Raw genomic sequence first — 13665 nt, forward strand, 5'->3', positions numbered from 1 at the left:
TTCATGTTTTGTTTTTCAGCTCCATCAAATCTTATATTCTTCTCTAAGCTGTTTAGTCTAGTTAGCATTTCATCTAACCTTTTTTCAAGCTTCTTAGTTCCTTTGCATTGGGTTAGAACATATTCTTTTAGCTCAGAGAAATTTGTTATTACCCATCTTCTGAAGCCCGTTTCTGTCAATTTGTCAGACTCATTCTCCATCCAGCTTTGTTCCCTTGCTGGTGAGGAGTTGTGATCCCTTGGGGAGGAGAGGCGTTCCGGTTTTGGGTGTTTTCATCCTTTTTGCACTGATTTCTTCAATCTTCGTGGATTTATCTACCTGTGGTCTTTGTAGTTGGTGACTTTCAGATGGGGTCTCTGAGTGGATGTCCTTTTTGTTGATGATGAAGTTATTTTTTTCTGTTTTTTAGTTTTCCTTCTAACAGTTAGGCTCCTCTGCTGTAGGACTGCTGGAAGTCCACTCCAGACCCTGCTTACCTGGGGATCACCTGTGGCAGCTGCAGAACAGTAAGGGTTGCCGCCAGTTTCTTCTGTTATCTTTGTCACAGAAGGATACCCTCCAGCTGTCAGCCTGAGCTCTCCTTTATGAGGTGTCTCTTTGGACATATGGGGTTTGGGGAGCTGCTTGAGGAGACATCTGTCTCTTATAGGAGCTCAAGTGCTGTGCTGGGAGCTCCATTGGTCCATTCAGAGCTGCTGGGTAGGTAAGTTTAAGTCTGCTACAGCAGAACTCATAACTGCCTCTTTTCCTAGGTGCTCTGTCCTGGGAAGGTGGGGCTTTATTTATAAGTTCCTGACATGCTGCTGCTTTTTTTCAGAGATGCCCTGCCCAGAAAGGAGGTAGCCTAGTCACAGTATGCCAGCAGAGGCGTTGCTGAGCTGCCATGGGCTCTGCTCAGCTGCTGCGTGAACTTCCTTGCAGTTTTGTTTACAGAGGTACAGTTAGAACTGCCTTGGTAATGGCAGTCTGCCTCAGTAATGGTGGACTGCCTCAGTAAAGGCAGATTGCCTCGTTAATGGTGGACTGCCTTGGTAATGGTGGACTGCCTTGGTAATGGCTGATACCCTTCCCCCCACCGTGTTGGACCATCCGGGGTCCAGCTGCACTTGCTGTGAAACTCTCAATCCAGAGCGTTTCAGATTGTTGGTCTTTGTTGGGGTGGGATCCACTGAGCCAGATCACCTGGCTCCCTGTTTCAGCCCCCTTTTTTTCAGTTGAATGGGTGGCTCTGTCTCCCAGACATTCTAGGCTCCCATTGAAACGGCCGCCCAGATTTGTGTGAGTGTTTGTGTGGAGACCCACTACACCAGCTGACACAGCCATGCTGGAAACTCATGGCACTTTTCAGCCCGGGAATCTCTTGGTCTATAGGCAGTAATAACTCATTTGGAAATGCAGTGATCACTCACCCTCTGCGTTGTTCTCTCTGGGAACTGCACTCCAGAGCTGTTCCTATTCAGCCACCTTGGATCTCCAAATTAAATGGTTTTTAGTAAATGTATGGAGTTGTGCAATGATTGCCACAATCCAGTATTAGAATATTTCTATCACCCCAGAAAGATTCTCCATGCTGGGTTGCAGGCAATCCCTGCTTCCGCTCCCAGCCCCTGACAGTCACTAAAGAGACTTCTGCTGTATAAATTGGCCTTTTCTGTATATTTTATATAAGTTAAATCATGCAATATGTAAGTCATTTTGTCTGACTTCTTTAACTTACAGTGTTTTGAATTTTATCTATATTTATCATATATAATTAGTTATTTTCTTTTAATTGCTGAATAAAATTCCAGTTATATGGATATACCACATTTTATTTATCTATTCACCATTTGGTGAACTTTTGAGTGGTTTTCAGTGACCTGCCTATTTATTATTGAGTTGAAAGGGTCCTTATATATATATTTTGGACAGTAGATCCTTATCAGATATAAAATATGCAAACATTTTTTCCAGTTCCATGCATTGTCTTTTCATTTTCTGGGTGTCCTTTGAAGCACAAAAATTTTTAAGTATGATGAAGTAAAATTATCTATGTTTACTTTTGTTGCTTCTTGGTTTTGGTGTTATATCCAATAAACCATTGTCTAATTCAAGATCACAAAGATTTATTCCTGTATTTTCCTGTAATTTTGTAGTTTTACCTCTTACATTTTATCTTTTATCCATTTTGAGTTAATGTTTAAGTGTAAGATTCAGCAAGGTGTCCAGAGCATAACCTGAATAAATCAAAGATGAGGTAGATCTATATATGTTGATATGAAGTGATATCAAAAATATACTGTTACTTTTTTTTTTTTTGAGACAGAGTCTTGCTCTGTCACCCAGGGTGGAGTGCAGTGGTGGGATCTCAGCTCACTGCAACCTCCACCTCCTGGATTCAAGCGATTCTCCTCCCTCACCTCCCAAGTAGCTGGGACTACAGGCATGCACCACCACAGCCAGCCAATTCAAAATATATTGCTACTTTTTGAAAATCAAGGTACAGACCAAATTTACACTGCTCCTGTTTTTGTGTGAAATACAAACACATGTGTGTGCACACACACACACACACATTTGTACATGTATACAGTATTTCTGGAGGGGAATATACAAACCCACAACAATGACTGTCTGTCACACTATGGGGTTGGAAGTCTGAGAGGGAAGAAAATTTACTTTTTATTGTATGCTCTTGTTTACCTATTTTTGAACTAGCCAGTAAAAGTAACTAAAAATACACAAAAAGTACCCCATAAACATATAAAATTATGTCATTATGCATTTTAAAAATTAATGAATAAAAAAATAAAATTATACAATCTTCAAGAAATGAAAAAAGAAAAAATAGGTAAACAAAATTTATGAAGAAAAACTGTACAAGAATAGCTAATAAAAATTTTGAAGAAGTACAATGAAGGAAGATATCGTATAGTTATCAAACATATCACAAAGTTGCAGTTATTAAAACAGTGTGGTAACAGATTAGTTAAGAATTCAAGATGCCAGATTTTAGCAATTTAGTATATAATAAAGAAGACATTTTCAAATTAATGAAAAAAGGATTGGTTGTGTCAGTTAGCTGCCATTTTGGAAAAATTTCTATTTGAATTATGCACTACAACCAAAAGTAACTTCCAGGGCAATTAGATTGCTCACTATATAAATAAAGCTATACAAATAAGAGAATATAATATATACTATTTTTGTAATTTCTTGGGGGTGGCAAAGACATTTTCAGGCAGAAACATAAATGAAAAGACTGATAAAGAATAGAAGATTTTGACTATATATAAAGATCAAAAATTTTTGAAGGACAAAAAATACCATAAAGGAATTAAAGTACAAGTGACAATGTGACGAAAACATTTGAAAGATAAATAACAATGTGTCAATATCCATAATATATAAAGGCCTTTTACAAATACATAAGCAAAAGATGGCTACCCAAATAGAAAACTGGACAAAATTTACTAGCAGGCAATTCTCAGAGGGAGTTATATAAATAGCCAACAACCATGAAACAATAAACAATTTGACTACTAACCTGGGAAATGCAAATGAAGACAACATATAAATATTTAGCTCATTAAATTGGAAAATTTTCTGAAGATTTAAAATATATATTGTTGGCAATGGTGTGGGAAAAGGGCAGTCATATACTTATGGTAGGGGATACAAATTGGTATAAAATTGCTGAAAATCAGTTTGGCAGTGTCTAACAAAACTCCACATCTAAAAACCAGTGTCCTTCATGACATTCTTGGGCAGTTGAATTGATGCAACCAATGACCTATCTTCAAATTTCTTGTGAAGAAAATAAACCCTTATTTATTTAAACCACTGTCCATTGAGTATTCTGTTACTTACACCATACTTATTCTTAATATCCTAGATTGGGGCAAGCAAGCATTTTTTGGAAAAGGCTGGATAGTAAATACTCTAAAATTTATGAGCGCTATCTAATCTCTGTCACATATTCTCTTCCTCCTCTGCCTTCTTCCTCCCCTTCCTCCCCCGCTCCATTCTTTTCTTTGCAATATTTTAAAAATGTGAAATCTCATCTAAGCTCATGGACTATTCAAAAGCAGGCCACAAGCCAAATTTGTCTTATAGGCCACAGTCTGCTGACTCCGATTCTATATAATTAATGGAGAAAGATCTGGAAGGATATGTATCAAAGTCTATGCAGTATTTCAAAGGAGTGTTGAGTTTAATGAGTGACATTAAATTTTTTTCTATATACTCATATTTAAAAAATATACAATCAGCAATTATTTGTGTAACATTTATAGTTTTTAAAATATGTCCACTGGAGACAAGGCTGAATTATAAAGTATTTTAGAAACTCAAAACTCTCCAGACTTTTTCTTCTTTCCTGACCTTAAATCTTCTCCTCAACTTACCAACAGTGTGTCTCCAACTTCCCCATAAAGTAAAGGTCCCAAGATTCCTGATTCATACTGAATAGGTTCACGAGTCTTAAAGGTTTCATCTGTGTATGCCATAAATCGAACTTTTTTGTACTTCTTACCAATCCGCTGAGGGCCATTGTTCAAATATTGACTTTTATAACTTCTGAATAAGAGAAAAAAAGATGAGAGGTTGGGAAGAAAAATTTTAGGTAGGCTCAGCTCAAATCCAACTCCAAAACAGCTTATATGATTCAATCAAGGCAAGGAGTGAGAGAAATAGAAGCTTCTCTGACGCTCAGCTATGTCAGTTTCCAAATGTTAATACCTTGTCATTTGATTCCACACCTGTACCTAACCTTAAACATGGCTTAAGGATTTGTTGGTTTGAATAACTGGTGAGAACTTTTTGAGTATGGGGAAGAGAGAGTACCAATAGTTATAAAGTGTTTACCTGTCATTGGGGGTAAGGACTGAGGGAGCATAGTCCCAGTCCTCCTCTTCAGCAGCAATGTAATGTACCCAAGTTTTAGGATGCTTCTTGGCAACTGAACGAATTTGGATAAAGGAAGGAGAGTTGTCATCATCAAATGTGACCACGTCCATTTCAGAATCAGCAAAATCATTATCATAGTCTTCCTCTTCTTCATTATTTTTCCTTCGTAGTTGGGGTTCCTCTGGGCAGCTGTCTACTTTGACATAAGCTTCCATGCCATCTGGAGTCAGACAAACCAAACAATGTCAGACTTTCTTGCTGTATTAGGCTGTTCTTGCATGGCTATAAAGAAATACCTGAGTCTGGGCAATTTATAAAGAAAAGAGATTGAATTGGCTCATGGTTCTGCATGCTATATGGGAAGCATGGTGCTGACATTTGTTTGGCTTTGGGGAGGTCTCAGGAAGCTTACAGTCATGGGGGTGGGTGAAGGGGGAGAAGGCACATCACATGGTGAAAGCAGGAGCAGGAGAGAGAGTGTGGGGTGCCTCTCCACATCACTATCCCTTTTTGCCACTTCATATATATATTTCTTAATGGATTATCTGGTACTTGTTTCTTCCTCTGGTCTTTGCACTTACCATTTGCCTTCTGCTTGACTCTTCTCTATATATGTTTCACTTCCTTTTCAAAAGTAATTCGTTTGCTCTTATAATATGTATTACTATTTCCCTTCTGGAACTGGCTTTGAGCCTATCGTTCCCCCCACCCAAATTATAAACAAAGAGACTTGAAGAACTGCATATTTTCAGCATTTCAAAGCCTAGACCAGTCTACCTCCCCATCCCCACAGTCACCTAATGATTTCTATATTTACCCTATTGGATTATAATACAAATCATTGATTTAATAACAGCTTATTGGGAAAAATGTAAACTTTAAGACATGTTCCAAGTTCATAAAAACATGAAAAGATACAACTTAAAATCAAGGAGATATGTATTTTAAGACCATGTCTGCCTGTGACTAGTTGTAAACCCTATGGCAAGTCTATTCAACATTTTCAGTCTCATCTTTATGCTTTGTAAAATGGATAATAATAATTCTTGCCCTATTTATACCACAGGGCAATTTTCAAGATCAAATACTTCTAAGAAGGGAGACCTGTTTAATTGATTATGAGGAACAGGGCAGGTTTTAGGAGCAGCAAACAACTAGTCTGGGGTTCATTTGGCCTCAAACATAATTCAGTTTGTATCTAAAAACAAAGGGTTTTGTCTGAGGTTCAATAAGATAAAGCATTTTTTTTCTGAAAAATAAAGATTAAAATCGTGGATAGAATCTGTGAAAAGGAAGAAAAAAACAAAACAAAAACTAAACTCTTCAACTGAGTCAGGCTCCAACTGGACAATAAATTGATTGACAATGACCTATTCCTCTGTGCCTGCAAGGATTTTGTTTGTGTATCAACTTCCCATTACCCATTCCATATGACACTCTTTGTCCACTAATGTCCTGTCAAAATTCCATAAATATGTAACAGATGAGGAAAAGAGATTTCTATTATTAATCACTACAGAGGACTATAAACAAGGTCACTAACAGAACAGAAGGAGGAAAATGGAGGATACATGGCAAGATCAAATCTCTTTTCTAAGACAACAAGGAACCTGAGGAAGTAGCTACTAAATATAAAAGATTAGACATTTTTCTCCAGCAGCTCTTGCTATGATCGGAATGTGTGTCCCCTCCAAAACTCATATTGAAATTTAATTATCATCATGATGGTATTGAGAGGTGAACATTTAAAAGGTGTTTAGGTCATGAGGGCTCTTTTGCTTTGTCCTTTGTCATGTGATGCCTCCCACCATGTTAAGATGCAGCTTGATATTGGACCTCCCAGCCCCCAGAACTGTGAGCCAATAAATCTCTGCCCATTATAAATTACCCAGTGTGTGGTATTCTGTTATTGCAGCACAAACTGAGTAAGAGCCTTCAATGATAGCAAAAGGGGTAGAGAAAGAGGGTTATTAGGTTGATCTGAGATTAAGAGTTAGTAGAATAAATACACAAGTAGGAAAATGGGGGTCAAATGATGATACAATATGAATTTGCACAACTGGTAGTTACAAATAAAGTCACATTAACAATAATTTGAAACTGTAGTTACCATCATCCCAATTTGCTTACACAGAACCTTTGACCCTTTGCAAAGTTTCCATCAAATAGTCCTTGAAAACCTCATGTGGTGCTTCACATATGCTGACCAGCTTTCAATCCCATGCTACTTGTCCTAAAATTCACTAGCTTCTGACCTGCCCTCAGTTTCACAGATGTCTCTCATCTATAGCCAGGTATCTACAGAGTGCCTCCAGTGGTCTGGTGTCTCAAGTCAAGCACTACAATATCCTGTCATATTTGCTATTTAATGCTCTGGGCATTGCTGCTGATATCCTGGAGCCCTTACAGTTGCAACCTGAGAAATGCCTTTTTTTCCATTTCCCTAGATTTCCCAAAAAACATCTCTTCAGCTACAACCTGTATTCCTTTCTTCATGATATTGGAGCCCAGTTAATGGGATAAGGCTGAAAAACCACGGGCATACTGTTCTCCTCATCTTCCCACCTCAATCATCCCTAAGCCATCTTTTCTCCCTCTATCACAGACATTTAACTAAAAATCCATGAGCCCTACTAATACTCAAGCTCTTTTATAGTCAAGGTAAAAACTTTACACTGGCAGCTAGAAATTAGGGGATCTTGGTTAAGGTCTAACACAGTAACTCTGTAATGTCCCCTTCAGCAACACCCTATATTCCTGTACATTGTCCAGTAAATTCTATTAAAAGTAGAACTGGATATTTATAACACTCATTTTAAAGTTCCAAGATATTACCATGTTGGTGGGAAGAGATATGACAAAATAGTAGAAACTGCCCAAGGTCCATCAAGACTGTTTGAGCAGTAAGGAAAGTTATTGGTGAGATTTCCAAGGAGGCCTGGCGATGGTTCCTCACAAGAAATGTGTGACCTTCAAGAAATATTGAGTGTACTTCAGGAGTGGTGCCCATTCCAATCACATGCCAATACACTGATTTCCTGTGGCATCCAATCAGACCTGTAAAGTAGGAATAAGACACCCATGGCTAAGAAGTGGAGAATTTGAAATGAAAAACACTTTCTAAGGCACAATGGACAAATCAATCTTAGACATTTTATTGCTACCTGGACTTGTAAACAAATCTATCAAGAATATTGGGCTACTATCAAACCAACAGCTCTTGCCAAGGTCACCAATCACCATCATGCTGCTAAATCCAATGTATATTTTTCAGTCTTTATTTGCACCTGTTGACCATTCATTCTTTCTTGAAACACCCTCTTCCCTTGGCCTCTGTGCCAACATCTCTCTGGGTTTTTTTCTCCTACTTCTCAGACTGCTCCTTCTTCTCTCTCCTCTCCTAACCTCTTCTGGAGCTCCAGATTCATACAGCCAATTACTTTCTCAACATCTCCACCTAGATATCTCATAAAACTCACATGTTCAAAACCAAATTTACAATTTTCATCACTTCGTTCTTTTCCAGAGGTTTTTATAACAGTGAATGGCAGCATCCTACATTCAAATATGCAAGTTAGAGTTACCTTTGTCCCCATTCTCATCTCCCATATGCAATTTGACATTGACCAGGGCAATATAATCAGTAATAGCTAATATTTATTGAGCACTTGCTTTATGTCAAGCACTGTCCAAAGTATTTTACAAGTTTTAATTCATTCATTCCTCATAACAATCCTATGAATGTAGAAATTATTATCAATCATGTCTTGCAGGAGAGGAAATGGATGCCCAGAGAGGTTAATTAATTTGCTCAATATTTGAACCCAAGCAGTCATGTTTTAAGATCTCACACTGGTAACTACGAGGGCATAGTTGCCTCCTATTTTGGCTAAGAACTTTCAAATATATCTATTTTTTCACTATTAGTACTACTGCCATCTTAATCCAAGTTACCAGTATCTCTTGTCTGAGCTACTGATAAAATTTTTTATAGGTCTTCCCATAGCTAGTCATATTCCCCTCCGAGACTCTTACCCACAAAGAAACTGGTGTAATATTTTCGCATTTCAGATCTGATTGTAGTATCTACCAGCCTAAAACCCATTGGTACCTGTCATTCCACATAGAATAAAGTCCAGACTCTCTACTAAGGACTAGAAGGCCCCAATAGATTTGATTCCTAATACTGCTACAGCTTCATCTCACATTGCCTCATTTCCCCAGTTTCAAAGCTAAGTTCAAGGCGTACTTCCTTAGGGAAGCCTTCTCTGATTCCCCAGTCTAGGTCACATTCTTTTATTATAGGTTTACATAGAATTATATAATTTTCCTTCAGAGTAATGCTCAGCTTGTAATTTTGTATGTATTATTATGATTATTTGACTACAGTCTGTCACTCCACTCTATTATAAGCTATGTGAGAACAGGAACTTGCAAGTTTTCAAAATTAATTATTTTTTTATTTCTAAAATTATGCATGTTTATTATCAAATTATTGGAAAATACAGAAAAGAATTAAGGAGAAAACATCCTTCTCAAACTTCATTATTCTCTGGGGTTGCTGAATCTTCCAAATTCCTCTTTTATGTAGTCACTGGTTTTACAACAGCACACATTCAGTGGCTATTAAGGCCCTCTATATCTGAAAATGTCTTTTTTCTTCCCCCAAAGTTGATTCATAGTTTGACCAAAAATTCTAGGTTCAAAATAATTTTTCCCTTAGATCTTTTACAATATTGCTCCATTATATTGTCAATCTAATTCCCATTTTTTTGTATGTGACCTGTTTCTCCCAGAAGAAACTTTAAGTATCTTCTCTTTGTGCTCTAAAATACCACAATGATAATTTTGCGTGGGGGTCTTTTTATTTATCCTAACGGGCAATTTTATTTTTTTAACTGTATTACTTTTTATTGACTGTATTACTTTTAATTTATTGCTTTTTATAACTAATTGTATATATTTATGGGTACAATGTGATGTTTCAATACATGTATACATTGTGTAATTATTTGAATCAGGGTAATTATCATATCCATCACCTTAAACGTTTGTCATTTCTTTGTTGTGAGAACATTCAAAATCCTCTCTTCTATTTGAAACATACAGTATAATATTGTTGTCTATTGTCATCCTACTATGCAATAGAGTACCAGAACTTATTCCTTCTATCTACCTGTAACATTGTATCCATTGACTAACCTGTCTCCATCTCCCACTTCCCCCTAATCTCCCTAGAATCACAAATCTCAACTACTATGAGACCAATTTTTAAAGACTGTACATAGGAGTGAGATTATGCAATATTTGTCTTTCTTTGCCTGGCTTATTTCACTTAACATAGTGTCCTCCAGCTTCATCCACGTTGTTGCAAATGACAGGATTTCATCTTTTTTAAATGGATGAATAGTATTCCATTGTGCATATGGCACACTTTCTTTATCCATTCATCCACTGATGGACATTTAAGTTGATTTTATATCTTGACTATTGTGAATAATGCTGTCATAAACATGGAGATGCAGATGTTTCTTCAACATACTGATTTCATTTCTTTTTGGTATATATCCAGTAATGGGATTGCTAGAACATATGACAGATCTATTTTTAATTTTTGAGGCATCTTTATACTATTATCTCTAATGGCTTAACTAATTTATATTCCCACCAACAGTGTATAGGAGTTTCTCTTTCTCCACATTCTTGCTAGCATTTGTTATTTTGTAGTTTTTTTTATAATAGCCATTCTACTAGGGTTAAGTGATATCTCATTGTGGTTTTGATTTTAATTTTCCTGATGATTAGTGATGTTGAACATTTTTCATATACCTGTCGGCCATTTGTGTGTCTTCTTTGGAGAAATGTCTATTCAGGTCTTTTGCTAATTTTTAATAGGATTATTTGAATTTTTGCTATTGAGTTGTTTGAGTTCCTTGTATATTCCAGATATCGATCCCTTGTCAGATGTATAATCTGTAAAAATTTTCTCCCATTCTGTAGGTTGTCTCAACTCTGTTGATTGTTTCCTTTGCTGTGCAGAAGCTTTCCAGTTTGATGTAATCAGATTTCTTTATTTTTGCTTTTGTTACTCATGATTTTGAGGTCTTGTCTAACAAATTCGTGCCCAAATTGATGTCATGAAATGTTTATACTATGTTTTCTTCTAATAGTTTCACAGTTTCAGGTCTTACATTTCTTCTTCTTTTTTTTTGAGACAGAGTCTTGTTCTTTTGCCCAGGCTGGAATGCAATGGCATGATCTAGGCTCACTGCAACCGCTGCCTCCTGGGTTCAAGTGATTCTCCTGCCTCAGCCTCCTGAGTTTCTGGGACTATAGGCGTGCCACCACACCTAGCTAAGTTTGTATTTTTAGTAGAAATGGGGTTTCACCATGTTGGCCAGGTTGGTCTCAAACTACTGACCTCAAGTGATCTGCCCGCCTTGGCCTCCCAAAGTGCTGGGTTTACAAGCATGAGCCACCAAGTCCAGCCAAACAGGGACAATTTGCCTTCCTTCTTTCCAATTTGGATGCCATTTTTTTCTGTCTTACCTAATTGCTCTGGCTAGGACTTCCAGTACTGTGTTGAATAGAAGCGGTGAGAGTGGATATCCTTGTCTTATTCCAGTTCTTAAAGGAAAAGCTTTCAACTTTTCCCTACTCAGTATCAACTTGTTTGCAGGTTTATCATATAAGGCCTTTGCTATGTTGAGGTGTGTTCCTTCTATACTAAGTTTGTTGAGAGTTTTTATCTTGAAGGGATGTTGAATTTTATCAAATGCTTTTACTGTGTCTATTTAAATGATCATGTAATTTTTGTCCTTCATTCTGTTAAGGTGCTGTATCATGTTCCTAATTTGCATATGTTAAATCATCCTTGCATCATTGGGATAAATCCCATCTGATCATGGTAAATGATCTTTTTAATGTGCTGTTGAATTCTATTTCTAGTATTTTATTGAGGATGTTGGCCTGTAGTTGTTTGTTGTTACTGTGCCCTTGTCTGGTTTTGGAATCAGGATAATGAAGGCCTCCTAGAATAATTTTGGAAGAGTTTCTTCCTTTTAAATTTTTGGAATAGTTTGTGAAGAATTGTTATTAGTTCTTTAAATGTTTGGTAGAATTCAGCAGTGAAGCCATCAGGTCCTGAACTTTTCTTTGATGGGACACTTTATTTTTGCTTCAATCTTGTTGCTCATTGTTAATTTCTTCAATTTTTCCTTTTTTTTCTTGATTCAACCTTCGTAGGTTGTATATGTCCAGGAATTTATCCATTTCTTCTAGGCTTTTCAATTTGTTGGCATGTAATTGTTCGCAATAGTTTCTTATAATTCTTTGTATTTCTGTGTTATCAGTTGTAATGTCTCCTTTCTCACCTCTGATTTATTTCTGTCTTTCCTCTTTATTATTACTTAGTCTGGCTAAAAGTTTATTGACTTTATCTTTTCAAATAACTAACTTATTATACTGATCTTTTGTATTTTTCAGTCTCTATTTTGATTATTTGTGCTGATCTGTATTCATTTGTTTCTTCTAATAATTTGGGGTTTTGTTTGTTCTTGCTTTTCTAGTTTCATGAGATGCATCATTATGTTGTTTATTTGAGATCTTTCATTTTTGATGTAGGCATTTATTGCTATAAACTTTTCTTTGAGGACTATCTTTGCTGTATCCCATAAGTTTTGGTATGTTATGTTTTCATTTTCATTTGCCTCAAGAAATTTTTTAATTTCTCTTTTAATTTCTTCATTGACCCACTGTTTGTTTAGGGCATGTTCTTTAATTTTCATGTATTTGTACAGTTCTGAAGTTCCTCCTGTTGTTGATGGATAGTTTTATTCCATTACTGGCAGAAAAAAATACTTCATTTAAAAAAGTTAAGACTTGCTTTGTGGCCTAAGGTATGATCTCCTGGAGAATGTTCCATGTGCAGTTGAGAAGACTGGGAATTGTGTACCTGTTGGATGGAATGTTCTGTAAATATCTGTTTGCTCCATTTGGTCTACAGTGCAGTTTAAATCCAATGTTTCTTTGTTGATATTTTGTCTAGATGATCTGTCCATCGGTGAAAGTGGGGTGTTAAAGTCTTCTACTATTATTTCATTGCTGTATTCATTTCCCTTTTGGTCTATTGATGTTTGCTTTATATTAGGTTGGTGCAAAAGTAATTTCAGTTTTTGCCATTACTTTTAATGAGACTAAAAAAATACAAAGATCAAACATTAATATATTTAGGTAACAAGCATAAATTAATATATTTATGCTTGTTACATTCTCCTGTTTTATTAACTTCTTTACTATTATATAATGACCTTGTTTGTCTTTTTTTTTTTCTTTTTGAGACAGAATCTTGCTCTGTCACCAAGGCTGGAGTGTAGTGGTGCACTCTTGGCTTAATGCAACCTCTGCCACCCGAGTTCAAACAATTCACCTGCCTCAACCTCCTGGGTAGCTGAGATTACAGGTGCCTGCCACCACATCTGGCTAATTTTTATATTTTCAGTAGAGACAACGTTTCATCATGTTGGCTAGGCTGGTCTCAAACTCCTGACTTCAGGTGATCCACCCACCTCGGCCTCCAAAAGTGCTGGGATTACAGGCGTGAGCCACTGCACCCAGATGTTTGTCTCTTTATAGTTTTTGATTTGAAGTCTATTTTATCAGATATAAATATAGCTATTCCTGCTTTCCTTGTTTCCATTTGCATGGAATATCTTTTTCCATCTCTTCAGTTTCAGTCTATGTGTGTCCTTACAGGTAAAGTCCTTCTCGTAGGCAGTA

The 13665-nt window shown here is 36.6% G+C and overlaps 1 protein-coding gene across 1 annotated transcript in view; it reads right to left on the reverse strand.

The window, feature by feature from the left end:
• The window catches only part of LOC108294373 (coagulation factor VIII-like), an 87869-nt gene that overhangs the window by 8613 nt on the left and 65591 nt on the right, over positions 1–13665 (reverse strand). The window contains exons 7-9 of the mRNA XM_017516234.2: positions 7723–7944; positions 4846–5107; positions 4386–4557 (exon numbers count right to left, since the gene is read on the reverse strand). Of these exons, the coding sequence (XP_017371723.1) occupies positions 4386–4557; positions 4846–5107; positions 7723–7944 (656 nt within the window). The remainder of the gene's footprint in view (positions 1–4385; positions 4558–4845; positions 5108–7722; positions 7945–13665) is intronic.

The sequence above is a fragment of the Cebus imitator genome, unplaced genomic scaffold, assembly GCF_001604975.1.
Source record: "Cebus imitator isolate Cc_AM_T3 unplaced genomic scaffold, Cebus_imitator-1.0 Scaffold576, whole genome shotgun sequence".
In the NCBI taxonomy this organism is placed as follows: Eukaryota; Metazoa; Chordata; class Mammalia; order Primates; family Cebidae; genus Cebus; species Cebus imitator.